Genomic DNA, 26,286 nt, shown 5'->3' with positions numbered 1-26,286 from the left:
GACCTAATCTAATTATTTATTTGGATTCTAATTTTGGACTTAGACTCAATTCAATAGATGGTCGGATTGATTTGATTTAGATTTGCGGTCAAAATTTTTGATCCAACAAATTATTTGGTCCACATATAATTCGAAGCAACCCAAAAAATTTGAGTTTGATTTGGAACAGGAGAATGACTTTGACACGGCAGTACAACTGTAGAATGACTTCCACGAGGAAGTGGTTTGCCTTCACGATGCCCCAATCGTGTCAAACCCCGGTCTAGGTGGATGCCCCAGCGCCTTGCTCGACGCCAAAGGGGCCAACTACCGCCACCATCGCCGCCGGTGGCGGGGAAGTCGCGCTGCCTCCTTCGATTCTCTGAGGGAGAGCTGCTGATCCACGTCCTGACTCAAGGATGAGGAGGAGATGGTCGCGAACACAAATGGTGGCAAAGGATCAGTCGGCCTCTAGCGCTTCTCTTGCGCTTGGGGCGGCGGAGCGTACCCTTCTTCATAGCCACCACGGCTGCCTCCGCCACCACCCCGTCCTTTGCCTCCTTCATCTCTACCGCCTTGGCCTCCTTTTTGCTAGCCGGAGGATAGAGTTTCGGGCTGCGCCTCCCTATAGTAATCGCGACCTCCCTGACGGCCACCACCGGCACGCCTCGACATCCGGCTACCGAGTTCAAAATAGAAGACAACGTACAGAGAATGATAGAGGAAATGTCAGAGAATTGGAGAACTGGTAGATGGGACGTGGAGAGAATAGGTGGGCCGGAGCTCTGGGCCGGGCCTTAAGCTCCAACTCTGAGCCGGGCCGGATCACATACTTGTTTTGTAAGACCGTAATTCAACTGTTTGGTTTGCAACCTACAGCCCGCATACCCAAATAATTTTTCAGATTTAGATCATAGGGGGTAAGATTAGAAATCCCAAATTATCCAAAATTCAAATGGGTTGGACGTCTGAATTTGGTAAACCTAGATCCAACCAAGAAAAATAAAATGAGCTCAACTTTAGAATCCAACCCAGCCCATAGATCCTCCAAAACGAATTGGGTCGGATCAGGTCACGAGTCAACGCAACCCATTTGCAGCCTTAACCACAAATATTTCAAGAGACCTGAATTGCCCGAGCATTCTCATCATTGACAGCTTTAAGTTGAAGTATGTGTCAGCATATAATGAGGACTTACTAGTGGATGTGCACATCAAGGATGGATAATCCTAATTTAGCCACTGCTATGTGGTAATTGCTTTAATTTGAAATCAAATGTTCAGAAAATGGCTGTGGCGTCTTGAAAGACAAATGTTCAGTCAAACAGCAACCAGTTTTGATTTCTGTTGTATATCGAGAGCACCGAAACAAAGCTCTCTCCAAGACTCACCACTATCTCACAAGGCAAAATGGTACTCCCCCTAGCCAATGTGAAATTTATCCCGAGTTTAGGAGATTAAAGCAACGAGAGCTCATCGATACCATGAGTTCTGACATCAATGTTTTACAAGCAAGAGAGAGTAATAGCAGTTCTTCCTGACATAAATTACACTGTAAATTTGTTCCTCTGGCAAACAATGAACAATAGGTTGCCATGTTGTCTTCCTAAAATTAGTCAATGAATACATCACAGTCGGCGAGGAGAAAGCAGAAATAGGCAAATCCAAGGCCAAATGGATGACAAAACCGCCTGAGAAATTAAGTTTGTGACTTATCAAGCAACTCACTCGATCCCATGGAAGGATGGCAAGACAGCCACGAGCGGGTCTCCATAGCCAACTGCTTCTGTAAGTCAAAGAAATTTGGATAGTCAGTTTGGGTAAGTATCACAGAGGTTAAAGAAGTCTTAAGCACGACTGCACTGCAGAAAGAACAATTCAAAAGGAATGATAACCAAGTTGCAGATACCAATTTAGACAACATCATAATCCAATCTCTTACATTCATGTGTTATGTTATGTCAGCAAGCGTTACAGAAGTGCTCATCCCGCAGAAATAAAAGCAGCAAGAAAAAAGAGATCGCCATGATGTATCAGAAATTTTTATCCTAACTACACCAATATGTTACACAGCATTACGACTTGATCCAAGCAGCAATTTTTATCCTAACTAGACCAATATGTTCACTAGTTAAATTTTTTCTCAGTTACATTATGAATACCTACCAGAAAAAAATTCCAGCACAGGCTTCCAGCATCAGGGATCTCTATGATACTTTGTATAGGAAGTAGCCAGGCATAACAATTGGTTTGTTGCTGATCCAGCAAAAAAATATGGTAGTGTCACAATTCCAACTGATGAGACCAGTAAGAAATGAATGCCTGATCCAATTATCCATCTGGCTGCTTTTAGTTTTGAACTTCAGACCGCCAATTTCATCATGCTACACTCCAACCATCCCATGAATATTGTGGTTATCCCCAGTTCCCCACCCAGCAAATATTTTAACCTCCTGTTATCCCCTCCCCAATAATGCAACCCCTACCCACCAACACAGCCCCATGCAGTGGCTGCAGGGGTAATGAGGTCTGATGATCCCCCAGTGGTGACGACAAGTGTCAGTTTGAGGGGTAGCGTATGAGGAATGGTAACAGAGTAGGGGTTGTGGTAGGAGTTCCAATAGGCAGTTTCTCTCTCTCTCTCCCCTCAAGCTGTTTTCCAAAAGCAAGAAGGGATAACTGGGAGTATAGGTATGCTAAATATTTCGCCATTTCATCTCCCCTCTCTAGTTGGATCTTAGCAAAGATGAAAATCCGGCCCATAAAAAAATACATTCATTTTTGGGAGAATTAATGGGGAAGCATATCAGCACTCTTTTTACTGTCTCTTTCTTCTCGCCTATATTTTTTGGTAAGAATTTCTCTTTTCTATCTTGATTGCTTGATTTGTTTGTCCCTCTCCAATCATACATCAATTAAACCATTCAAAATCAACTGTCATTTAATTTATTTATTTTTATTGTTGCAGTCATTCATGTTAAAATCTCCCAGCCCCATACGGTAATATTTCACTTTAACTTTTAAGTCTCCCTCTCTCACACACTCAACATCATCCATTTAATACAATACTATTTCTTGTTCAAATAATATCATTTTTAATATCCTGTGTTAACGCAATTCAAAATTTTATATTCATATTTTACCTTTTCCCTCAAATGTGCATTGCGCGTGCTTTGTTGTTAGCAATACCCATTGAAAGAAATTTAATTGTTGGCAGAGTTGGAGATTCAAAGATTACCTCCATCCTGGCAGAGGACCTTTACGACCTCCCCAGCCACATCTGACTGCACAAAAAAGATTCAATAGGCATGAGAAATGAATGGATATTTATTAGTTAATGAAACAGTGATAAGGAATAGGGAGGAATGGCCCACTTTAACAGGAAGTTCATTGCCAAACTGATCCAAGAAGCCAATGATTTGCCCTTCTTTAATTACGTCACCCTGAATTTTTTTCATATCAACTGAAGAGGTTAGAATTTGTTTCTTGAAACACATATGTTTTGACTATTATTTGAGCTAAGGCAGAACCATGAGTGAAAACAAAGCAATGTACTGGGAGCAATTCTAGATTACCTCTTTACAACTTGGAGGCTGCTTTTTTCCTTTCAATGTTCTTCCCCTTTGGAATGTACCAACCTAGACAATGGGGATGCAAAAATTCTATTAGGCACTGATTCACAAATATAAGGATAGAAGATACCTGGAGTATTCATACCGTAGGTGATGATACTAGAACATATGCATTTGATGCAGAAGCCTCTAAAGCTGCTAGCTTTGATGCCTTTGCAGAAGAAATATTTGCAAATGGACTGGTAGCTGCAGTAGGGGATTTCTGTGATACAACTGGCCGGGCAGCAGCTCCTGACTCATTCATTGGCTGACTTGGAATTGGTGGAGCCGTTGTAGGTGACACAATATGAGTACTAGGACTAGGAGCTCTAGGGCTTTCTATGTCCCTTTTCAGATGCATTTCGAAGTCGCCAATCTGAATCATCCTTGTATGCATCATTATACTTTGCATGGAAAATCTGATATGTGCTTAAAACATACAACTGACATTAAATATCTAATTTCACTAACAGCAATATTTCACTTTAATATTTTAAGGCAGATAGTGCTTAACTATTTATTTAAACATGTCCAAAATCCAAAGGAAACTGTAATAGGACCCTAACAACTTAACAAGAGCATATTTGAGGCATCCAAGACCCAAATAGTTACAACAATATTCAGTGATAAACTGGCCTTCGTTTGTTAGATCACAAAGTTGTCAGCATTCACCAGAAAGGCCATTTTAGCAAGTAATAGTGACCAAGAGAATCAGCCAAAGTTCACCTAGGCAATTCAAAGGATCAAAGGATAGGTACACAGAGATAAGGGAAAGAAGATATAAACCTCACAGAAGCATAGCTCCCAAGAAAGCCTGTACAAGCACCTTGAAGACTTGAACGATTATTTTTACACCAAAATAAATCTAAGAAATATAGCTAGACCTTGCAAAACTAATTTTACCAGAAGTCTTACTTGATGAGAACATGGATTTGAAAACTACAAGGATATCAGAATGCTTCAACAACTAGATTAAGGGAGAAAACAAATATAGAGATTCTATCCCAAAGCTCCTAATACATTTTTGAGGGGCAAAAGCTTTAAATAAGCTGATCTTGTGCAATGCAGGAACAATTGTCTTCATGGGTTTAAAGTTAGACATAGAGCAGAAATTAGCTGCTTCAATAATACATATCTTCAAGCATTAATCAGTAATTAACATATATGGAATGAATTTTTATTAACTAGAAAAGCTGCCAAAATTACCTTTATTTTAAACTCCGCAATATTGGTTTCATCACAGACTTCCGAGATCAATGCCTGCAGCAGTAGTTCTTTTAGTGATGCATCAAGGTGGAGTAGGCATATGGTTAACAATAAAGATTGCGAAGTTCCAATTCCGAGAAGATGACTCAAATCTCCTCAGGATTCATTCAGTTTATTTTGCCCAACTTGCTCCCTTTATTGATCAATAGATTCCTCCCTCAAATGAGAAAATCTATGTTACCTGGACTCTTCAGTTTCAGAATTACCTGCACTTAGAAATGGGTATGGGGCACAACACTTGTGCATGGATCCACAAGAAGAAAATTTTCAAATATTGGAAGGATCCAAAACTTAGACACATACTGATGCCATACACCCAAGTCTGTGTAACATAGATGAAAATCATAGTGAAACCTGTAGCAATCTGAAAAATTATAAATTTTCCATTTTCTCCCCTTGAGACATTCTGTAACACAGAAAGTGAATTAAAGTTCAGTCCGAGAGCAGTGATTGATAACTGAAACACTTCGTCCCTCTTCTCCCCTTGAGATATCTCGTGACAAAAAAGGTGGATTAAAGTTTGGTCCAAAAGCAGTGGCTGATAACTGAAACATCTTCTAGAGAGTGGATATTGCACATTTTGTATTACAATTATTGCATTCTGTGCAGATATTCCCTCCAAAAGGCATCGAATTCAGTGTAATAAGGTACAAAAAATGGATTAGACAGAATGCATATGTGCAACAACTAGAGTCCGGGTACATAATTAGTTTTGCAACAGATCGCTGCATGTCAAAATCAATTTTCTGTTATTAGATTGATGAGAAGTAGCCTCAACATGGACAGGTCAGGTTCCAAAGTAGTTAAATGAACTGAACATATAATAAATCTTCTACCATACATTATGGGAACTCCCAAGCAACCGTCAACTGTTGGTCACTTCCCCCCAAAAAATAGAAAATAAGAAGAATTGGAATTTCAGTCAGATTGGAAAGTAATGACATTAAACAAGGCCACCCCCAAAAATAGGTATCATGCTCATGCTTGATGACATGCAATCATCATATGTGCCTCGCAATCCATGAGAGAAAACATGTTTAAGATTGGATGGTCACAACAAAATGATGAGATAAGCTTATATGGGGGAAAGGTGACTTTTCTTGAAGAACAGAGTTTACCTCAAACCCATTAGGAAAAGTTGAATTCTGCACACTTATCTTTTCCAATGGCTCTTGTGAACTCCTGTCCGAAGTAACTGATGCATACACAGTAAATAAGCTTCAGCATGCCAAGCCCATATTAAGTGCAAGGATGATAGCAAGGAAAATACTAAGCATATTACAGCATTGGACATAGTAAACCAAGTAACCGAATCATATAGCGGAAGCAGATATTATCAGCTATACCTATCAACAGTGAAATGTAAGTGATAGAATATAACTTTAACAAAAAGAATGCACCTTGTTAAATTATATGGTGTTGCTTTATGGATCAAGGAATGATGCAACTATCCAGTCATCATCCTACAACCTGACATTGGTCCTCCATTAATTGGTGTCAATCTTTAGGCCAAGGCAACTTTGGGCAGGAAAAAGGGAATGCCATGAAATTTAGAATCCTAGGTAGTGGATAGGAGACTAAATTGATCAAGGTGAGGGATTCCATTTTTTTTCCTTTTTTATATACTTCATAAAATAAGAAATGCAACACTTCGCATTTAGCATTCTCTATTTAACGCTTTGAACTATGTAAGTATAATCTTTCAAGATTGACCAGCATTCTACATGTTCTAAAAGCTTGTATTTACCATCATGCACGTAACTACATGGAAGTTATTCCATCTCTTGAAACTTGTATTTATTCATAATTCTTTTCCATGCAATAAGGCCAAACAAGGGTTAAATGATGGAAATCATGTTTGGCGTGTGAATAAATCTGATCTTATGCATTCTTGATTTTAAATTTTATCTAAATTTTGTATTATTTAAAGTACACTAAAACTTCTGCAACTTAGAGGTCCGATTTTTTCTGTATTTCTGATCGAATGACTACTGTCTACAGTTTCATGTCAGCATCTTAAAGCAAACAAAATTTTCTAACAATTTTTATATTTATCATTACAGAAAAACTGGAAGAGACATTTTACTCAATATTGTCTATGAATGGTCATCCAATACTCTTGCATGTATGAAGCGGCATGGACAGTTTGACTCCTTATCAGATAATCTCTAAATCTTTTCTAAAAGTCTTGCTATCCTCAAAAAGTTTCTAATAAACACTAATGCTGAAGACAAGATGAAAGATGTTAAGCAAACAAAAAGGAATTACAAATTACAAGGAAACCAGGTGCAGACTTGCCTTCACTTGACAAAACCGAATTTGTCTCCGAGGCTTTTAGATATGGCAGGAATGTCCTATTCCAGCCCTGAGCTACCATGAAACCTCCAGAAAATGGGGTCTTCAGTGCAACATTAGACACATTAGACACATGAGCCACAGCAGGCTTTTCCAAGAAAGACTCTGAAGGTTGCTTTGTCCGAACACCACCTAAGAATAAGTGGTAACACAATGGTCAAAAGTTCATTTCATCACCAAGTCGTAATACAAAAACTAACAAAAAAGGCGATCAACTATAGCATGTCAGTTAATCAAAACAATGCATAATATAACTTAATAATTACAGAACTAAGATGTGTGTGTTTTCCATATCCATAGTATGGAAAAACACACACACACATTAATTTTGAAATAACTTATGATGTTTTAGGATATACCAAAAAAATGGGAAAAATAAAGGCATGCATATCTACCTATATAAAATAACCTTATGTGATAGAGTAATGAACTAAGTAAAACTATTTTGGTCTCATAAACTAGGATTGTCTTTGCATCCTCATAGGCCCCTGAGAACCCTTTAAGGGTGTATACATTGTCGTAGTACTCGTTCAGAGTTTTGTTTTGGTGCATGGCACACCAAAAACAGATGCTAGATGAGAAAGTTATCGCCTCTAGAAGTTTTGGTTTATGATTGAGCCCTGAAGTGGCAGATATCTTTCTCCCAAAGCCCATCCAAACTTATCCAAAGTGGCTAGAGTAGTCCACAATGAGTCGACTGATCCTTCTAAAATCATTGTCTATTGTTTCAATCTTATTTTAGAAAGGAAAATGCTTTGGGAAATCTGCCTTGTGAGCATGCGAAGTTTCCTGGGGCCGCTAGAATTGGAATTTTAACTCACCATTCAACCAACCCAAACAAAATGTATTGCACCAATTTCTGGAGTTGCAGCAATTCCCTCTTTCCATGTGCTTGAAAGAACTTTTCATGTGTACATAGCAGGTGCCAATAGTAATATTTTTTTAGAAAAGATTAGTGTCTATCCATCTCAATCTAGGTTGAGGTTGAGTTCGGAAAGGTTTGGGGCAATTAGGGTTGGGTCTTGAAATGATTTTGGTAACTTTTGAAGTTTGATTCTCTGTTATATTGAGACTTATTTTGCTATTTTCAGAAAGTTAGGAAGGGACATACAGGCTTCTTTTTCTTTTATATTTCTTAGGGAGAAAAACTAGAGGTGTAATGATTTAGTAAAGCCTCCTATTTACTAAGTCTTATTATATTATTGGCTAGTATAATTGGTTCTCATGATGATTGATGGAGACTAAATTTTAATCTTGTATCCTTTTCCTTCTATCTTCTTTGTTTTTCATATTCTATTTCTTACCATTGCCCTACTCTGTTTTCTGTTCTCCCTATTCTTCTTTCTCTACTAAATTACAGAGCTAGTTGCTTTTTGCTGAGTAGGTCAATCCCAAATCTTATCAAATTTGACCTGTAATCATTCCCCTACTCTATTTTCTGTTCTCTCTATTCTTCTTTCTCTACGAAATTACACCCAGATACAGCAAGTGATTTTAGCTGATTAGGTCAATCCCAAATCTTATCAAATTTGACATGTTACCTTCAGTCAATAGGGTTGTATCAATTTCCATCTGAAACTTATTTCTCTCAGCAGTTAAAAGTTAAGTGAAGGATGCTGGTTGTCATTGATACATCTGTAGCAAGTTGTTCACTGGACTTGCTTTGAGCTTTCCACATACTTAACCACCCAAACCATTTGATGTAAACCACCATTACTAACCTTCTTTACTCTTATGATGCCTGTTTCTGTTAATGGATCATTATTGTGCACGCAACATAGATAAACAGGTAACCTAAGAGGAAAAAGAAAAATGTGCCAAGTCTCTGTTCAACGTTCAGCCCTCAGTAACTAGTGACAATTTTTTTTTTTAATGCAAGATATTTTAATCAATGGAATATAACGGAACTAGTCCAATTAACCTCAAATTCTTCCCATCAAGACTGTGCTTAACTCATTAATATATGTTCATCTATGGAATTTAAACTTAAACCGATCCATAACCACAAATCTCACTTCCCCTAAGTTCTAAAGCTTGACAATCGCAAATATAATCAGGGGATCCAATCAAAGGCGCACCAAGATTCAGTAAGGATCCATAAGAGCACCATTTTATCAGCACTAATTATTAGCTAACAATCCCAACGCAAGGTTTTCGGAATCTCCCCAAGAGTTCAACACCAAGATCCATGGAACCAAAATCGAGGGACAATTCTCAAGCTCACCGGTCGAAAAATCTACAAGCTTAAATCGTGAAAAATACATCACAAATCCGCTAATGAAAGTTACAAACATCAAAAATTGCAGCCACCTAACAGAATCAAAAGCTCGGATAGAATGAAGTGAATGAGCTGGAAAAGAAGATAAGAGAGTTACCTCGAAAGGAACGGAGGACGGCGGCAGCTTCCATGGAAGAGAGGATCTGGAGAAAAGAGGAGAGAGATCAAAGTGAGGAGATGGTCGGGGATGGAGAGAGAGAGAGAGAGAGAGAGAGAGAGAGAGAGATTAGGAGGGGCGGTTGGTTTTGGTCTGGCTGCCGGTGGGCGGGGCCTTCGTAATATCCGCCACAGCCCGGATATCGTGGGTGAGGTCCAGACGTGCGCACGGGATTTTTTCTGTGCGGTAACGCATACGGGTTCGCAGGTCCGAGAAGTCATCTCCGCTGCATTGGAGTAATGTGCGGACGACCGTACGCGCGTGATTGAGCGGAAACAAGGTGGAGCCACGGTGGAAGAATTAACTCCATAACCATGCTCTACAAATGACTGATGAACCAAATATATTGTGATTTGCTATGAAAATAATTGTGAATATGGAATCAATTGGGTCAGTCGATATCATGCTAGTGAAAAGATTATGCCATGTCAGCTATGTCCCTTTCTTAGGGTTTGTACATTAGTTGTCCTCCCTTTGTATTTTTTTTTAGTTCACTTCTAGTGTTTCTTTTACACTTTGGTCCTTTAGCTTCTTATTAACTATGTTACTAGTCATCGAACATAAAAAATGCATGTCCGAAGATAAATAGAGAAATATATGTTTACCCAAAAATAAATATAGAAAATGCCTTATTAAAAAGGAAATAAAAATAAAATGACAATTATCTACCGTTACAATTTTGATGATATGTCTTTTGTTTTTTCTAGCAACAATAAAGCATCAAAGATGCAAAATGGGAGTGGAGATAGCGAGATCTGAACTTAAATAAGAGAGGGGCTAAAATACAGATGTAATTTTTTTTTTTTTAGAAAGAGAGATGGAATCTGAATTTTTTTTTAAAAAAAAAATGCAAGAAGAGAGAACCATCTAATTTCCTTCAATCATGAGAGAATCTAGTTTAACACACCTGGGAAAGATTTTTTTCCTTGAAAGATAGAAAATTTATAGAGCAAAATGCATCGTGAGCAGGATAAGAGATAGATCATATGGACACACAAAATTATGAATTTTTGCATGAGTGAGTGAGATTTTTCTCCTAGGAGTGGAAAATTTAGAGAGGGGATTTTGGTGGCAGCGGGGGTAATAGATAAGAAATTGGACTACGACCCCCCAAGTGCCTATTTATGATATCTTGTAGCTCATCTTTCACAAATCATTTCTTTGTACTACGACGACCCCCAAAGATTTTGAGTTTGGTTATGTGCTGCATCAAGTGTTGTTAACCCTTTAGTTTCTTACTTCAACAAGAAAGTAAATGAGTAATGATGCTTTACATATTGTAAAAAGGAAGAGGTCTTCAATTCTCAATATGAAAATTCTAGTTCTACTTATTTATTCAAATCACAGTCACTAGTGAACTAAATACTTCGATGCACTTGACTAGTGATGATGCTCATTCCATTTTGGCTTTTTGACATGTAATTTTGGATCGGTGTTTTGTCTTCTAATACACTTAGAGGCCCAACCTACTCTGCTCTTTTATCCTTGTGCTGGAGTTGGTTTTGGTTGTTTTGCAGGGTGATGCAGACACTACTCAGGACAGGCTCTGGCAGAAGAAAAAAGTTGAAGTGCGACAACAGTGTAGCTTTTGTTGATTTTGTTGCATTTGTATTGGATGCATTTCCTTCAGCAAGATTTATCCTGGTGTAAATATTAGTAGCAATGCTAATGTTGGGAGTCAGTGCCAGCTTAGATTCGAGCCTTTTTCTGGCACCTCAATCATAATTGGGAGATTAAACTTCTTATTTCATTTGTACTCTGTGCTGCCTTCCACGTTTTTGAATATGTTTTATGGATCCTCAAGTTTGTCATTCTCCAAGATGCTCTTCAATGCATCTCCTCTGAAATTATGGATGTCTTGAGGGATATTTTCTTGTGACTTTGGTATCAAAGGTTTTTGCTCATGAACCGAGAGAAGACTGGGTGGGATAGTTTCTGCTTGGCTCTTGTAGTTTAAAGCATCAGTGACTATTTATGTGACATCAATTATTGCTTCTGTTTTAGGTTCTGCACTTTGTTACTTGAGACCTTAAACTCAGTGTAAAATCAATCCTTTCTGGTTTTGTGCTTTCTTGATATGTTGAAGTTTTGTGTTTTCTTGATATGCTGAAGTTTTCTGCATCAATGACCAGTTATATTGGTTACTTGAGGCCTCAAAGTTGGTAAAAAATCAGTCCTTTCTAGTTTTGTGCTTTCTTGGCATGGTGAAGTTTTGTATGTTCTTGATATGCTGAGGTTTTCTGCATGACATTTTAGCCGTCGATCATCGTAAGCTCATGCCACATGACTGCTGTATATTGCAGCAGTTTAAAGTTTTAACTGGGGTGAGAACTAATGCACAAAACTGATGAACACCAACAACTTACTTGCACCATCTATTGAACATGACTCAAACTCTGCCATGCATTCTCATTTCAGTTGGATTTTTTTTTATATTTTTTGCATGATGGTCTGGTGAGTGCATCTGACCAATGTAACTAGTAACTACTAGTGTAAGGAAGTGCTAGGGAACTAACAACCTGTCACGCCCCGAACCCGGGGCCCGGGGCGCGAGCAGACGCCGCGCACCTACAGGGCGGACCCCGCAAGCACGCAAGGCAGATAAATCAGATTCAACATCAATAACTAAACAAAGATAAATTCCAACTTTCAATTCAAATGTCTACATATGCAAATATCAAAGGAAAAGTCAATATCCACTAGCTAACTACATCATGATCACTCCATCCCGTAATCCCCATAATCATATGTCATCACCTGCAAAAATGTAAATAGTAGGAGTGAGCTAACAGCTCAGTAGGCAACATCATGCAGTAAAGTCATCATATAACATGTCGTCATGCATATAAAAAGCAATTAAAACTCATCAATCCAAAAATCCACACGATAACCCGTAAATCCAATCCAAGACTCAAAATAACTCAACCGCATGACTACGGCCACATCACCCAGTGGCATGGTTACACCGAAGTGCCAATACAACTCTCCGAAGAGCCGCTCCACTGAGCCAACGCACCACTGTGCCGCACCCCCTGGTGCCAAACTCACGCTCCACCGAGCCGCTCCGAAGAGCAAAACGCACCCCTGTGCCGCCACTATTCTATCACCGGTGGTCGCGGTGTCGGAACTAGTTCCTCAGTACAAGTCGACAGGGCCAACGTATCATCCCATTGGCGGGGCCTAGACTATAGTCACGCGGATTTTAAAAATCAATAAATCAACTTTCCAAATTAAAGTCATAATCATACTCCCATCAGTAAAGCATATAACAATTTGTGAAATTTAAATATTTAATTTTAAATCTAACACATAATGCCAATAATAAATCATAACATCAACATATGCAAGATACATGTTAAAATTCTACTTTAAAGCAATAGGTCACCTACCTGGGTTCGCTTAAAAATTCCTGCCACAAATATCACGAACCCCTGATTAAAACACAAACTTTAATTATTTAATTAACTAAGAAATATAATTTAAACTATTTCTAATCCCTTAAACCCTTAAGTTCATAGATCCCTAAAATGGGCCCCTAATATCAGACTTAGACCCTAAGAACAAGTAAACTAAAACCCCAAAATCAGAACCCTTTAAACCCACAGCCAATTGTGGCCCAAAACAGATTAGGCCCAATTGAACCAAACCAGATGACAGGTCTAGATCAAATTTCGGGCCCAACCCAAACCAGCCCACAGATCCAATCAGGCCCAACTCAGCCCAAATTAGATCAACTCTGAACGAACCAGATTACACTCAAAACAACCCATAACAAATCCATTCAATCAAACTCAAATCAAACCCAATTTAAAGGATAGGTGGAACCGGTTCATAATCTAAACCGGTTCATAATCTAAATCAGTTCATGGTCTGATCCCCACTACCCAACCTAACCCACTACCCAACCCAAGTTCAGGCCAAAATAGAAGTACGCCCAGGAAGAGGAAAGAAGAAAAAGAAGAAGAAGAAGAAGAGGAAGAAGAAGAAGAAGAAGGAGAAGAAGAAGAAGAGGGAAGAAGGGGGTGACTGGTGGTTCCGGTCGGCCCTCGGCGGTCGACCGTGGCCCTCGGCGGCGGCGCTCAGTCAGCCGCCGTCGGCCATCCCACCTTCACGGGCGGCGCCGGACGGGAAGAAGAAGAGAAGAAGGAGAAGAAGAAAGGGAAGAAAGAGAGGGAGGAAAGAGAGGGACCGGGGCTGGGAAGCCCGGCCCCCGTTCGCCCACCTCCGGCCGAACCCGTTTCGGCCGGATTGACCCCGGCCGGCCACTGTCGGCCGGCCAAACATCACAAAAAAAATTCTTCCGAAACAGGGGAAGGTAAAACCGAATGACTCCCCATCTTTTCTCTCCCCTTAAATCCATAAAAAAATATTGATGGTTGTCTTCCTCACCTCCGGTCGTCGACGAATGGATCTCCGGCGGCGATGGCGGCTCCGGCGGTGACGGGGCTCCGGCGACCTTCTCAAAAGAGGGGAAAAAGAAGAGGAAGGGATGGGGCTCTCAGAGAAGAAAGAAAGGGGGAGAGAGAGAGATAGAGAGGGAAGAGGGAAGAGGGGGGGGGGGTGGTGCGAAGATCCCGCTGGCCGTTCGGCCGGCGTGGTCTTCGTGGGGAGACCACGAAGAGAAACTGAAGTCGGCATCCATTGCCGACTTCAGTTCTTTGGGCCCAATAACGGGCCCAAATTCAGATCCTTACACAACCTTTATTTCCAACATGGTGGTCAATAATGGTAACCTAGGGTGTCTGCTAATACTGAAACCGATATTTTGCAACTGATGACCTAGCCGGAACTTTTTTCGTAGCCGGTTAATAGGTCACTAGTTAATTACAGTTCGATCGGGCTAGTCACCCTCTTTCAACAAAACTGTTTCTGGGTTAGGCACAATGATAACTGGATGGAAGCTAAACATTTAAGTCTCTCTACAGATTGTGCAAGAAGGAGTATATCTAAAAACATGCCTATAGTAGGAAGAACCTGAACTCCAATGTCAAATCACTCAGGAGCGGGCCGTGGCTTGCGACGGAAGATCTAAAACTTCCCTGTGGTTGAGCCACCTAGGGGTGGAAATCATGCCTTGATTGGAAAGGAAGATCATGGTGCTTGGTGGAGAAACTCCAAATCCATTGCGCTTCCATGGTGCTATGGTAACTATCTTGCTCGGCCATTCGGCCATCTTCTTGATCCTAATTTCCGACATCACAGGGAGTTTGTGAATGTGGCAGTTCTTGAAACAAGCGGCACTGAGGCAACATGGTGAAGGCTGCTGCTTCTTCCCATGCCTGCATGCTGACACATACCAAGTGCTAAACATGAACACTATGATTGGTTGATCCATCTAGTTCAGCGGTTGCGAGCGATATTTGTAAAAATCTGGATCTGTTTTTGCCTTAGCCTGCACTTGCTAATGGTTTTAGAACATGAACCGAGATCTTGCTTAATGGGAACCCTAATAACAGGATTATAAATCCTCATGGTCATTGAGGCTATGATTATTACTTGCAACTTCACATAATCAAGCCTTTGACAGGTTATTTGTGGAAATGAACCGCTGTTATAACTATCATTAGTGGATGAACAGTAAAAAAAGTAAACTGAGAATAGGTAGTCTTATCACAGAAGGGTTATTCTAATGGAGCAATGATTAGATATTGGATTTATTTAAATACCCATCATATACAGTAAAAGAAACTGGAATTAAACGAGGATTTACAGTAGAGATTAGATATTTTTGACAAGTTGGCAACTTTTGATTGCATCAGACATAATGATCACTTTCAGTCATATCATTCGATTAAGCATATTATAAATTCAGATCCTTTCACTTATCAAAGTTTAGGATTAGATGATTTTGAAAGGTAGTGGTTGGTGAGGATTGTTGAGAGGGGTGCTTTCAACTGCTGTATAATGCTGCCATAACATTTATAGAATCCACTAGTAAGTCGTGCCATCACTTTTCGATGTTTTCGCCCCAAATGGAGTGCAAAATTCTTGTGTGATCTTTGATTGAGATTCTTTGAGTTTGAGTTTTAACTAATGGCCAGTAGGGAGGATTGCACTGCATCAATGCATTATACGTAAGTACTTGCATGCAAAGTGCATAACTGTAGACGTGGAAATCGGCCAACAGAGATGGAAGCAATCATTGTTCCTAGCTAGATCCAAGTCTGGCTGGTGAACAGGGAAATGTAGTAATAGGTTGCAAAATGAGGGACAGATCCTTCTGTTAGGGGCCTTTTGGTATTGCTGATGTTTTCTGTTTTGGTTTTCAAAAACCAAGAAGAAAAAGTGAGCTAGACTGAGCAAATGTGTTTCATGAAATCCCTGTTCTCTTTAAATTTTCTTAAATTTTTTTAGATCATTCATCGGTAAATATTCAGAAAAGTGAAAATAAAAGAAGGAATGGCAGAAGTTCCCTGCAAAAAAACTGTGTGTGAAAATAATCTCTATGCGGTGTTTCACTTAATTGTAAGGAAACAGACTGGGTTTGAGGTTAGTATCAAATATAAAATCCTTATCATCATCTTTTGCTCACTTTCATAATTATGATATATTAATTTTCACTACCATTATTTTGGTAACTCTGCTCGTTTGGCTAGAATAAGACAGGCTTGAACTTGTGGCCAGGCAGCTAAAGTGGACAGCAAGCACTGATAAGCCTTTTATCTGACGTATGATTCGCATCCAACCTCTTAATCTCTGCTTCAGGAGACTGGTGCCAAAGAGGTAGAAGTTGATGGCTTTTGTTTTTGTTGTCGGATGATCCTAATATTTGCAAGATTATCACAGGAAACGACTTTGAGTGCTGTTCGAAAAAAAAACAGTGATGTACACATCCTTCAGTCATTTCATGATAGCAGCATAGAATATATCAACTAACTTTAGGAACGAAAATTTCTCTGCTCCTTCTTGTCATAGAATTAGAATATAACAATAGATTTCGCCAATAAAAATTTTGACATCCTTACTTAAAGTCGCGTAAATACGGTTAAATCCACCAACAGGAGCACTCTAGACCGTTCCTTTTACGTGGATAAGATATTTTCATGCAGTGTGCGAAAAAAAAAGTTGCTCATCATATAACAGATGCTTCTTTTTGCAAGTTAATTGAAGCTAGTCCATGATTCTTCACTTATGTGCTCATTGGCTAATCCACACACACACACACAGAGAGAGAGAGAGAGAGAGATGTGCAAGGCGTGTGTGGTAAAATGAGTCCAAGAAACAATAACAAGCAAATGGAGGGATGTGGATCATATGGACAGAACTTTCTCTTTGTCAACCTCTCATGACCACAAGGCAGCCTCCACCATGGTCCTTGAAGGACAACAGAAGCACAAGCCCACCCCTTTCCTCCTCCCTCCGTTGAAAGTATGGCCTGCTCTTTTTGTCAAGCACTTGTGCATCCACGACCCATCATCACTAGTAGCCTCTGGTTGAAGTACTGAAGCAAGTAGAATCCTAGAATGAGGAAGATTTGTCCTGGTAGTCGGAATCGATCCATCATCCACCTTATAGTGCATCATTGCTGATAAATTCCAGAAAGCGTTGATTTGACGACTGCCATTATTATTCTTGCACACATTGTAATAGTGGATGAAGTTGATAAGCACATGGCAATGTTGAATCCTATCCAGCGTTCGACCAATGGCTAATTGTCCAGCATCAACTGGATAATGGAAGCACCATAATGCGACCAAAGCTGCACCTTCTTGTCCTGCGAAAGGATTTAAAAGGAGAGTAGTTGGAGCTTGGGAGAGACCTTTAGCATGCCTTTATAAATTTTTTCTCGCGTACACATTGCATTTGAAGCTGCTGGAAACGTAAACCCAATTTAATGTTTTTTTTTTTTTTTTTGACCTTTTGCTTTATGGCATCCTATGTAATTTTCTAGTTTTTTAATATACTTAATAATCTCTTAGTTTAAGCCCGTGCGTTTTATAGTACTAAGGTGTGTCTTTTTGTTTTCTTTTTGAAAAGAAGAAAAGAGTGGTGGAGCTTGGTAGGAAAACTTTCTTGAGCAGATTTTTGTTTTTGGCACTTGGGTTTTGACAAGCTTATCGCAAGAAAAAAAAAATCAATTAGTGTGAAGTGGGTGTACAAGACAAAGAAAGATGCAAAGAGAGAAGTTCAAAATACAAAACAAGGTTGGTAGCAAAAGGTTATAAACAACAATCCGAAGTTGATTTTGATAAAATATTTGCTTCCGTTGCTCGGTTAGAGACTATTAGATTGATTCTTTCTTTGGCTGCTCAACACAAATGGAAAATCTATCGACTTGATGTGGAATCGGCTTTCTTGAATGACTTTTTAGAAGAAGAGATATATGTAGAATAACCTTTGAGGTATGTTAAAATAGGTCATGAAGACAAAGTGTACAAGTTGAAAAAGGCTCTTTATGGGTTGAAGCAAGCACCAAGAGCATGGAATGCAAGAATAGACAATTATTTTTATGACAATGGTTCAATAAATTCAAGAAGAGCATGATCCGAGAATTTGAAATGACAGAGGGTTGATGGCTCATTTTCTTGGTATTGAGGTGGTACAAATAGAAGATGAAATTTTCATCTCTCAAAGTGGCTATACAAAAAAGATTCTCAAGAGGTTTGGAATGGAGTCTTGCAATCAGATTAATACATTCCTTGAATGTGGCTTGGAGTTAAGAAAAAGTATTGGATATGGCAATACTGATTCTATTTACTTCAAAAGCTTGGTTGGAAGCCTCCGATATCTCACTTGCACAAGACTAGATATTCTATATGGTGTTGGGTTAATTAGTAGATATATGAAAATACCAGATCATTCACATCTAAATACGGCTAAGAGGATCCTACGCTCTATCAAAAGTACACTCAATGATGGTTTATTCTATTCTTATTTACATGATTTTAGACTTGTGGGTTATTCTGATAGTGACCGGGGTAGAGATTTGGATGAAAGAAAGAGCACCTCTAGTTATATCTTCTTTATGGGAAATGGTATCAACGTTTGAGGCGGAGTATGTGTCAACAAATTCTACTATTTCTCATTCTATTTGGTTGAGAAATTTGTTAAACTATTTGGGTTTTCCTCAAGAAAGTGCCACGGAGATTTTTGTTGATAAACAATCGACAATTGCTTTGGCTAAGAATCCAGAATTTCATGAGAAAAGCAAGTATATTGGCACTCGCTATTATTTTATTTGGAAGCATATGAAGAAGCAAAAAGTGGAATTAGTGCATTGCAAGTCTGAAGACCAAGTGACGGATATCTTCACGAAGCTATTAAAGCATGACGTGTCTAGAAGATTGAAGAACATGTTGGGCATGGAGACTTTTGAAAATTGGATTTAAGAGAGGATGTTGGAAATGTAAACCCAATTTAATGGGTTTCTTTTGACTTTTTGTTTTATGGCATCCTATGTATTTTTTTTGATTTTTAGTGTACTTAATAGCCTCTTAGTTTAAGTCTCATTTTATATAAAAGAAAGAGAAAAACCAGCCCATAGGTTTTATGGTATGAGGGTGTGCCTTTTTGTTTTCTTTTGAAAAAAAGAAAAAAGTGGTGAGAGCTTGGTAGGAGAAATTTCTTGAGCAGATTTTAATGTTAAAAAGAAGAAAATTATAAGAAGAAAAGGCACTTTTTAATTGTTGATTTTTTACATATTTGTAAATTATATTTTCAGTTTTTCATGGTTGAAATGAAGAATTTTGTGAAGTGGATTTGAGTTTATTTTATGTCCCATTATTCAGCTCTATTTTCTATTATTATTTGATACTATTTGCATGTTATTAGCATCTATTTTGCTCCAACAAAAGCATCAGTGCACTGCACTGTTGGGGTGTTATCATTTTGGTGAGTTTCAAAGGCTTTACCAGGATTGTAGCCTATGTGGCGAGCACCCACCTTCTCTAAGACGACAAGCTTTCTGATGATGGTGACGCCAAACAATCACGAAATATATTGTGATGCGATGCGATCGGATCCGGTCGTCGAATATCTTGGTGCAATCCAATCTTTAGTATTCCTGCAATTTCCTTCCATTCGTTTGTGCCTTTTAAGTCGCCAACGATGCATGGAATAATACACTATTGATCTCATAAAGATTTCTTTGTCATTTGTGCAAACCGAGATCCATCTCCGCATGGATGTCACCAGCTACTTAGATATCGGGCGACAGGGGTGTCTTTCGCAGCAACTCCAAGACAGGAAATGTGGGGTGTGGACTGTGGAGACGTGTGGCAAATCTTATTACAGAAGCTTCAAGATGTAAATGGAGTTCACCTCTAGAAGATTATATTCCAAGAGATATGATGCAATCTTATCTTTGGAGCACCCTTCTTTGTTCTGCCATCTTTTCAGATAGATTGTGGCCATGCAAAGTGTTAAAACTTTGTCGCTTGTTTTGCACATAATTATGCCAATCAAAGAAGTAGAAGTTCTGTACGTAAATGAGTTCTGCACAAGAATCAAATGGAGACTTAGCCCTGAACCAATACATTGTCCATTTAGAGACAATTATAGGCAACAGGACATTGGTGTGCCTTTTTCTTCGGAAAAAAATGTAAATTTTATGCAAGCAAGTTGGCAAATGTTTCGAAATTTGATCTAAATAATTAAATACCATGCCAACACGATTTCGAACTTCAGCATATACATAGATATATGATATAATCTCAAGTGATCTCTCTTGCAAAGTTTGTGCTGCATGAAATCCGACACAACGATATACATTGCAAACTATCTAGCTTTCCATCTGGATTAATATATGAAAGGGTAAGAGACAGAATTTGCTTCAAAAACCCTGTGGAACCTCAGCAAATTAACACTTCAGTCATGTTTCGAGGAGAAAGCAGCAGAATAAAGGCTGTGTTTATTGATAGGGAAGGACAAAGAAAAGAAGAAATCAGCCATAAAAATATGACAGATTTAGTTCATTTTCACCCTCCTCTTCACTCATTTGCATGCTTAATTTCGCAGCTTTCCTCGCTATCTTAGCAACTAAAACCTGAGCCAAGATGCCCAGATGTGATGGTGAGTGATATGGACTGTCATTACAAATTGTTGTCTGTATCAATGTCTTTGTGGCACTAACACAAGTGGAGCTACATGAGGCAGGACATGTGCCAAAAATGTCCGTCACCTACACGATTCCTGCTTTAGCTCGTGCTCGGTTGTGCAAGAATCATGAACTGCGATCTCGATCGATTTCTTCCATGTAGACAAGGCTACCAGAGTGCTAGGATTTAATCGATCTCAAAAAGCAGGAACACCGCACTTTTGACTATCATGTGCAAAAAGAAGCAGGAGGAAAATCCAATGTAGACAGCCAAGGTGATGAAAAATCTTATCAGCTGCTGGTAGAACTGAAAACTTAGTAACTAGGTCATAAAATTTCTAGTATGTACACTCTATGTTTACGAAAATATTTATAAGGTGAGGTAGATAACATGCTTTACGACATTGTCATAGGATATTAATAGTGATTACCAGAATCACTAATCATGTTTATCTTGAATTTGGAACAAATAGAGTATACTACAGAATATCTCGATCATTGTCTGCAGGACTAGCTTTACAGGTTCATGTCACCTGATATTTTGATATACTGCGGTCCGCAGCACTCGACATATTTTGTCTATTCTGGGATTCCCTGTGTAAAATAATTGATCCATTGGTCACATTAATTAACAAGTTTAGCTCATGTGGATTAAAAATTATCTTACCAGAAAAAAGGTGTCTACTATATGTATAACAATTTGCAGCTAAATTTCATTCAGTGTCTACTATATGAACACCTTTAATAATTCAAGTACAGTATAAAAATTGAAAAAGCATTTGATTGTATTGTTCCATTATTTTAGCTTAAAATTAAAAATTTTCATGGTGGAGTTGGACGAGCCACTGGACTTCACTATGTCTGAAACCTCGAATCGAGCTTCTTATCTTTCAGTCTCATATGCTTAAACCTAACTAATACAGCATAATATTGTCAAAGATATTAATCAAGCTCAACTGATTTCGTATAATGTTTGATGAAATGCCAATTTTTGTTTTGGACCTACGATCCTCCACCATGAAGCTGGTGAAACTTTATCATTCATTTATAAATAGAAATAAGTCCAGAACTAAAATCCAATCAATCAACTATATTTCGATTTTGTCGATCATCATGCTGCTTGAATTCTACCACACGTATACGTTTTAAGTGACTATATCTAAATTGTTTTCATGTGATTTTCAGCAGATAAGGAAACCTTAGTCTTAAAATCATCATGAGGACATGAAACAAATTTCCATGGTGGAGCTCCATGTCAGATGAGCAAAAAGACTTTGTGGTTATAGAGCATTTCAAAGTTTACCTCGCATGCAAGGATATCATAGAATAGTAAAATTAATTGTGGAAGTTCTACAAGTATGGAAACATGCTGTCCTGTCGAAAAAGTCCATGGGTCCTCCACCCACTGGAGTTGCATTGCCAGATTGGCTGGAATTCGGCAGATTCACCAAGAAAAGAAGAAGATAAGCTGCTACTTTTATCCACTCACATTATATAAGCACCAACAAGACTCTATACTCATCACCTTGCGGTTTTAGCCTTCCTTTCTCTGTTAACATCCATATTATCCTTTTGCTTTATTGAGATATGGATGGGAAGATGTTGGAATACAAAGGAGAGAATGCACTTCGAGAGCTTGAAAGGTTGACGACGAATGCCAGAGAAGTCCAAGAGATGATCTTGAAGGAGATCCTTACAAGAAATAGAGCCACTGAGTACTTGAACAAGTATATGGAGGGATCTACAGATGTTGCCGAGTACAAGCGCAGGGTGCCGGTGATCACGTATGATGAAATCCAGCCATACATACAGAGGATTGCTAATGGCGAGGATTCTTCCATCATATCTGGCTGCCCAATTACAGAGATGTTGATAAGGTGCATTCTCTCTACCCCTCCATTTCTCTGTCATAGTATGGTGCAGTGATGGTCTAAACACCAACTCTTTGTGGCATCTCTTTTAACTTGGCCTAGAGAGACCACTGCATATGGGTTCCTTGGGGTCCAGAACACAAGGTTGATTGCAGCAGGAGAATCCCCACCTTAGATAAAAACACATCCAGTCTTAATCACAATAGTCCCATCCAGATCCACATTTATTTCAGCATACTGGCTTGTGTGTGGTCTTTGTGGAGGCCCCCCACAGCCCTTTGTTCCCCTGCAGGCTGCCCGGTGAGAGTAGTCACAAAATTCTAGTAATTGTCCAAAACCCTCATCTTGTTTTTTTGATTATCTCCAAAGTATAATATTTCAACTTCTTTTATTATTTCATTCACTAAACTTGTCCTATATCATAGCTCAATTTTTTTTAAAACAAGTGATTTTTTTTGAAATAAATTGCCATTTATTTCAAATCCTGGTGCTCTGCTATTGTGTCCTAAATTTTCTGTAAAATAACATTACAAAGTTCTACCTTAGCAAATCGATCTTAAAAGTCTACCATGCCAAGGTTTTTGAAGTGTATGATTTGCATGCAGCTCAGGGACTTCCGGTGGGGAGCCAAGGTTGATGCCATCTATTGCAGAGGATATTGACCGCAGAACCTATCTTTACAACCTCATCATGCCCATTATGAACCAGTAAGAATATCTTTCAGCAAACCAAATCACACAATTATTAGATGTTACAGACGCACTTGGTACTACAAATTGTTTGCTCTTGGTTTCTAAGAAACAAAAGGTGGCCTAGATGCTTAGCAAATCTTGGCTCAATCCATTACAACAGTTACTTTCTCTCTCTCTCTCTCTCTTTCTCTACTACCTTGAAAGTTTTAATGCATAAGGCCCCTTAACTTCTTGACCTCCTGGAAACAAGATGCCACTTTGAAGCCTTTGTCAGTAGTAAAATTGGTTGTCACAAGCAAGTGATTTTGGGCCATTCTAATGTTAATAAAGCAAGATCTAATACTTAGCATCATGTTCATGGATTACACTGAAACTTGTGCTATCCAAGCGGCTTATCAAAATAACCTGCTGCTTTGCTATCCAAATCCATCTCCTCAGGCACATCCCAGGGCTGGACAACGGCAAGGCCATGTACCTCCTCTTCGTCAAGGCCGAAATTCCGACGCCTTGCGGCATGCCCGCCCGGCCGGTCCTCACCAGCTACTACAAGAGCCACCACTTCCGGCATCGCCCTCGAGATGCTTTCAATGACTACACCAGCCCCGACGCTGCCATCCTCTGCCCCGACAGCCACCAGAGCATGTACTGCCAGCTCCTCGCCGGCCTCGTCCACCGGCACCACGTCCTCCGCCTCGGCGCAGTCTTCGCCTCCGCCTTCCTCCGCTCCATCAGCTTCCTCGAGTGCCACTGGCCCGACTTGGCCAACGACATACGTTCCGGCCGGCTGAATTCCGCCATCACCGACCAGGAATGCCGGTCGGCGATGTCGGCCTTGCTCGCATCGCCGAACCCGACGCTCGCCGACGAGATCGAAGCCATCTGCAGCAGTGGGTCGTGGAAGGGAATCATCTGCCGGCTGTGGCCTAAGGCTAAGTACCTCGAGGCAGTGCTAACGGGGTCCATGGCGCAGTACATTCCAATGCTCGAGTTCTACAGTGATGCGAAGATACCTCTGGTGTGCGTCATGTATGCCTCCTCGGAGTGCTACTTCGGTGTGAATCTGAGGCCCCTGTGCGATCCAATGGAGGTCTCCTACACTCTGGTACCCAACATGGGCTACTTCGAGTTCATACCCTTGGAGGATGGCTTGGGCTTGGATCAACTGAAGGAGGTGGAGAATGACAAGGTGGTGGGCTTGGTTGATGTCAAGATTGGATGCTACTACGAGCTCGTCGTCACCACGTTTGCCGGTAAGCTGAAGTAAATGAAGGATTAATAGGTCAGATTAGTTCGATTTCCTTTAATTTTTGATAAATAATCTTTAAGATTTACTAGCTATGAACTCTTATCTTTCGTCTAAGATTGCACCGGACGCATGCATGCATGCCGAATCAGAGGCGAGAATCGGTGCAACTAAGATAAATTGAAACTAAATTTCTTTAATGCCTCATTTAGTTTGAATAGTTAGATTACAATAATATGGTAGATTTATATAGTCTTGGCTCATTATCTTATGAACCTTGTTTTAGCACAGGACTCTATAGGTACAGGATTGGAGATGTGCTCCAAGTTAGTGGCTTCCACAATAATGCTCCTCAGTTCAAGTTTATTTGCCGGAGAAATGTTGTGCTTAGTGTGGATAACGACAAGACTAATGAAGAAGACCTCCATAAGAGTATAACAACTTCAAAGAAACTCTTGGAAGCTAACAATTACCTTCTTGTAGAGTACACTAGCTACGCAGAGACATCCACTATTCCTGGACACTACGTGCTCTTTTGGGAGATCAAATGCACCTCTGATGACACAAGCCAAACAATGACACTGGATGATCATCTTCTCCAAGATTGTTGTATAGCCATTGAAGAATCGCTTGACTATGTCTATCGACGTTGTCGGTCGCATGATAAGTCCGTGGGACCGTTGGAAATTCGCTTGGTTGAGGCTGGCACTTTTGAAGCCTTGATGGACATATTCATTAGCCAAGGTAGCTCAATCAATCAGTACAAGACACCAAGGTGCATTGAGTCCAGTGTCGCACTCAAGTTTCTTAATTCAAAAGTTAGGAGTTGTTATTTTAGCCCTCGGGATCCGACGTGGAATCCTTAGGCTACAATAGAGTAATTAGGTCATTTAGCAACTCTTTCACCCCTCCATAATGATGAAGCAATTGGTTATCCTCTGATTTTTGTCTTGGGAGGAAGATTTGCTTAACTTTGAAGACTAAACATATCGCCTAATTTATTTTTGATTTTGCTGAACTTTATTTTATAATTTGATATGGTCAAACATTATTGGTCAAACTTGGCAGACATCTATTCCACTTATCATTAGGATTGGATGATTTGGTGCTCCACTTTTGAAAGAACTACTGGTGGTCTTCATCTGAATATCTGTTATCGTATTGATTAGGTAAAGTGATGATGATGCTCCTGCCCGTTGTAATTCATAACATCATTCCTCAGCATTGATCGATAATATATTTCTCTTGAAAGTCAAGAGATCAATAGCTACTCTTTCTCCTAAATCATAAGAGACATGTCAATGATTACGATTGGTTAAGAGATGATTAACAATATTCCATTCGCTGATGGAATGTAATCTCTGCACATACCTTAGCCAACAAGTACAAAATTTTTAATCTTTTTTTGCATGAAGTTTTTATGTTTATTAAAAGTTGCAAGCGATTATCATGGGGCAGCAGGAATGAGGGTGCACATGTATGTGTGTGTGTGTGTATGGATGTATAGAGAGAGAAAGAGAGAGAACTTTCATAGCTTATACCTAAGCTTAATTAATTACAAATGAGAAGGGCTTGACAACACATATGACTTAATGTTCATCTTCTCTGCCAAGAATTGGTGGGATATCCCTAAAGTTGTTTATTCAAATGCATGCTTAGGAACAAAATTTCAAGATTTATGCTTGGAAAAAGATAAGGGTTGGGCCGCGAATTTGGCTAAAGTTTTGGACCGAAAAATCATGAATTGACTCCACGACGGGCCGAGTCCATTTTTGGAGAAGACGTACTCTCCAACGAATC

General features: G+C 39.5%; 2 protein-coding genes across 3 annotated transcripts; one reads left to right on the top strand and one right to left on the bottom strand.

Annotated features, from left to right (window-relative positions):
- Positions 1-1,435: 1,435 nt before the first annotated feature.
- Positions 1,436-9,833, bottom strand: LOC103707276 (biotin/lipoyl attachment domain-containing protein). 2 transcript variants are annotated; one of them, XM_017842834.5, is made up of 9 exons: positions 9,586-9,833; positions 7,154-7,342; positions 5,974-6,050; positions 4,796-4,849; positions 3,696-3,965; positions 3,554-3,616; positions 3,353-3,421; positions 3,217-3,262; positions 1,436-1,764 (listed from the first exon to the last, which is right to left on the bottom strand). In XM_017842834.5, the coding sequence occupies exons 1-9, from the start codon at positions 9,617-9,619 to the stop codon at positions 1,703-1,705; spliced, it is 864 nt and encodes a 287-aa protein (XP_017698323.2). In that variant the 5' UTR covers positions 9,620-9,833; the 3' UTR covers positions 1,436-1,702. The 2 variants fall into 2 exon arrangements, with proteins under 2 accessions (XP_017698323.2, XP_026660534.2); XM_026804733.4 differs by lacking the exon at positions 4,796-4,849.
- Positions 9,834-21,792: 11,959 nt separating this feature from the next.
- GH3.9 (putative indole-3-acetic acid-amido synthetase GH3.9) lies at positions 21,793-25,983 on the top strand. The gene is made up of 4 exons (XM_008791701.6): positions 21,793-22,557; positions 23,157-23,258; positions 23,682-24,493; positions 24,778-25,983. The coding sequence occupies exons 1-4, from the start codon at positions 22,268-22,270 to the stop codon at positions 25,350-25,352; spliced, it is 1,779 nt and encodes a 592-aa protein (XP_008789923.2). The 5' UTR covers positions 21,793-22,267; the 3' UTR covers positions 25,353-25,983.
- Positions 25,984-26,286: the final 303 nt, after the last annotated feature.

This window comes from Phoenix dactylifera, chromosome 17 (assembly GCF_051530095.1).
Source record: "Phoenix dactylifera cultivar Ajwa chromosome 17, Ajwa_hap1_PhDact_Kaust_v1.1, whole genome shotgun sequence".
NCBI lineage: Eukaryota > Viridiplantae > Streptophyta > Magnoliopsida > Arecales > Arecaceae > Phoenix > Phoenix dactylifera.
The sequence above is the reverse complement of the archived record's forward strand: the minus strand, read 5'-3'. Positions and strand labels throughout refer to the sequence as shown.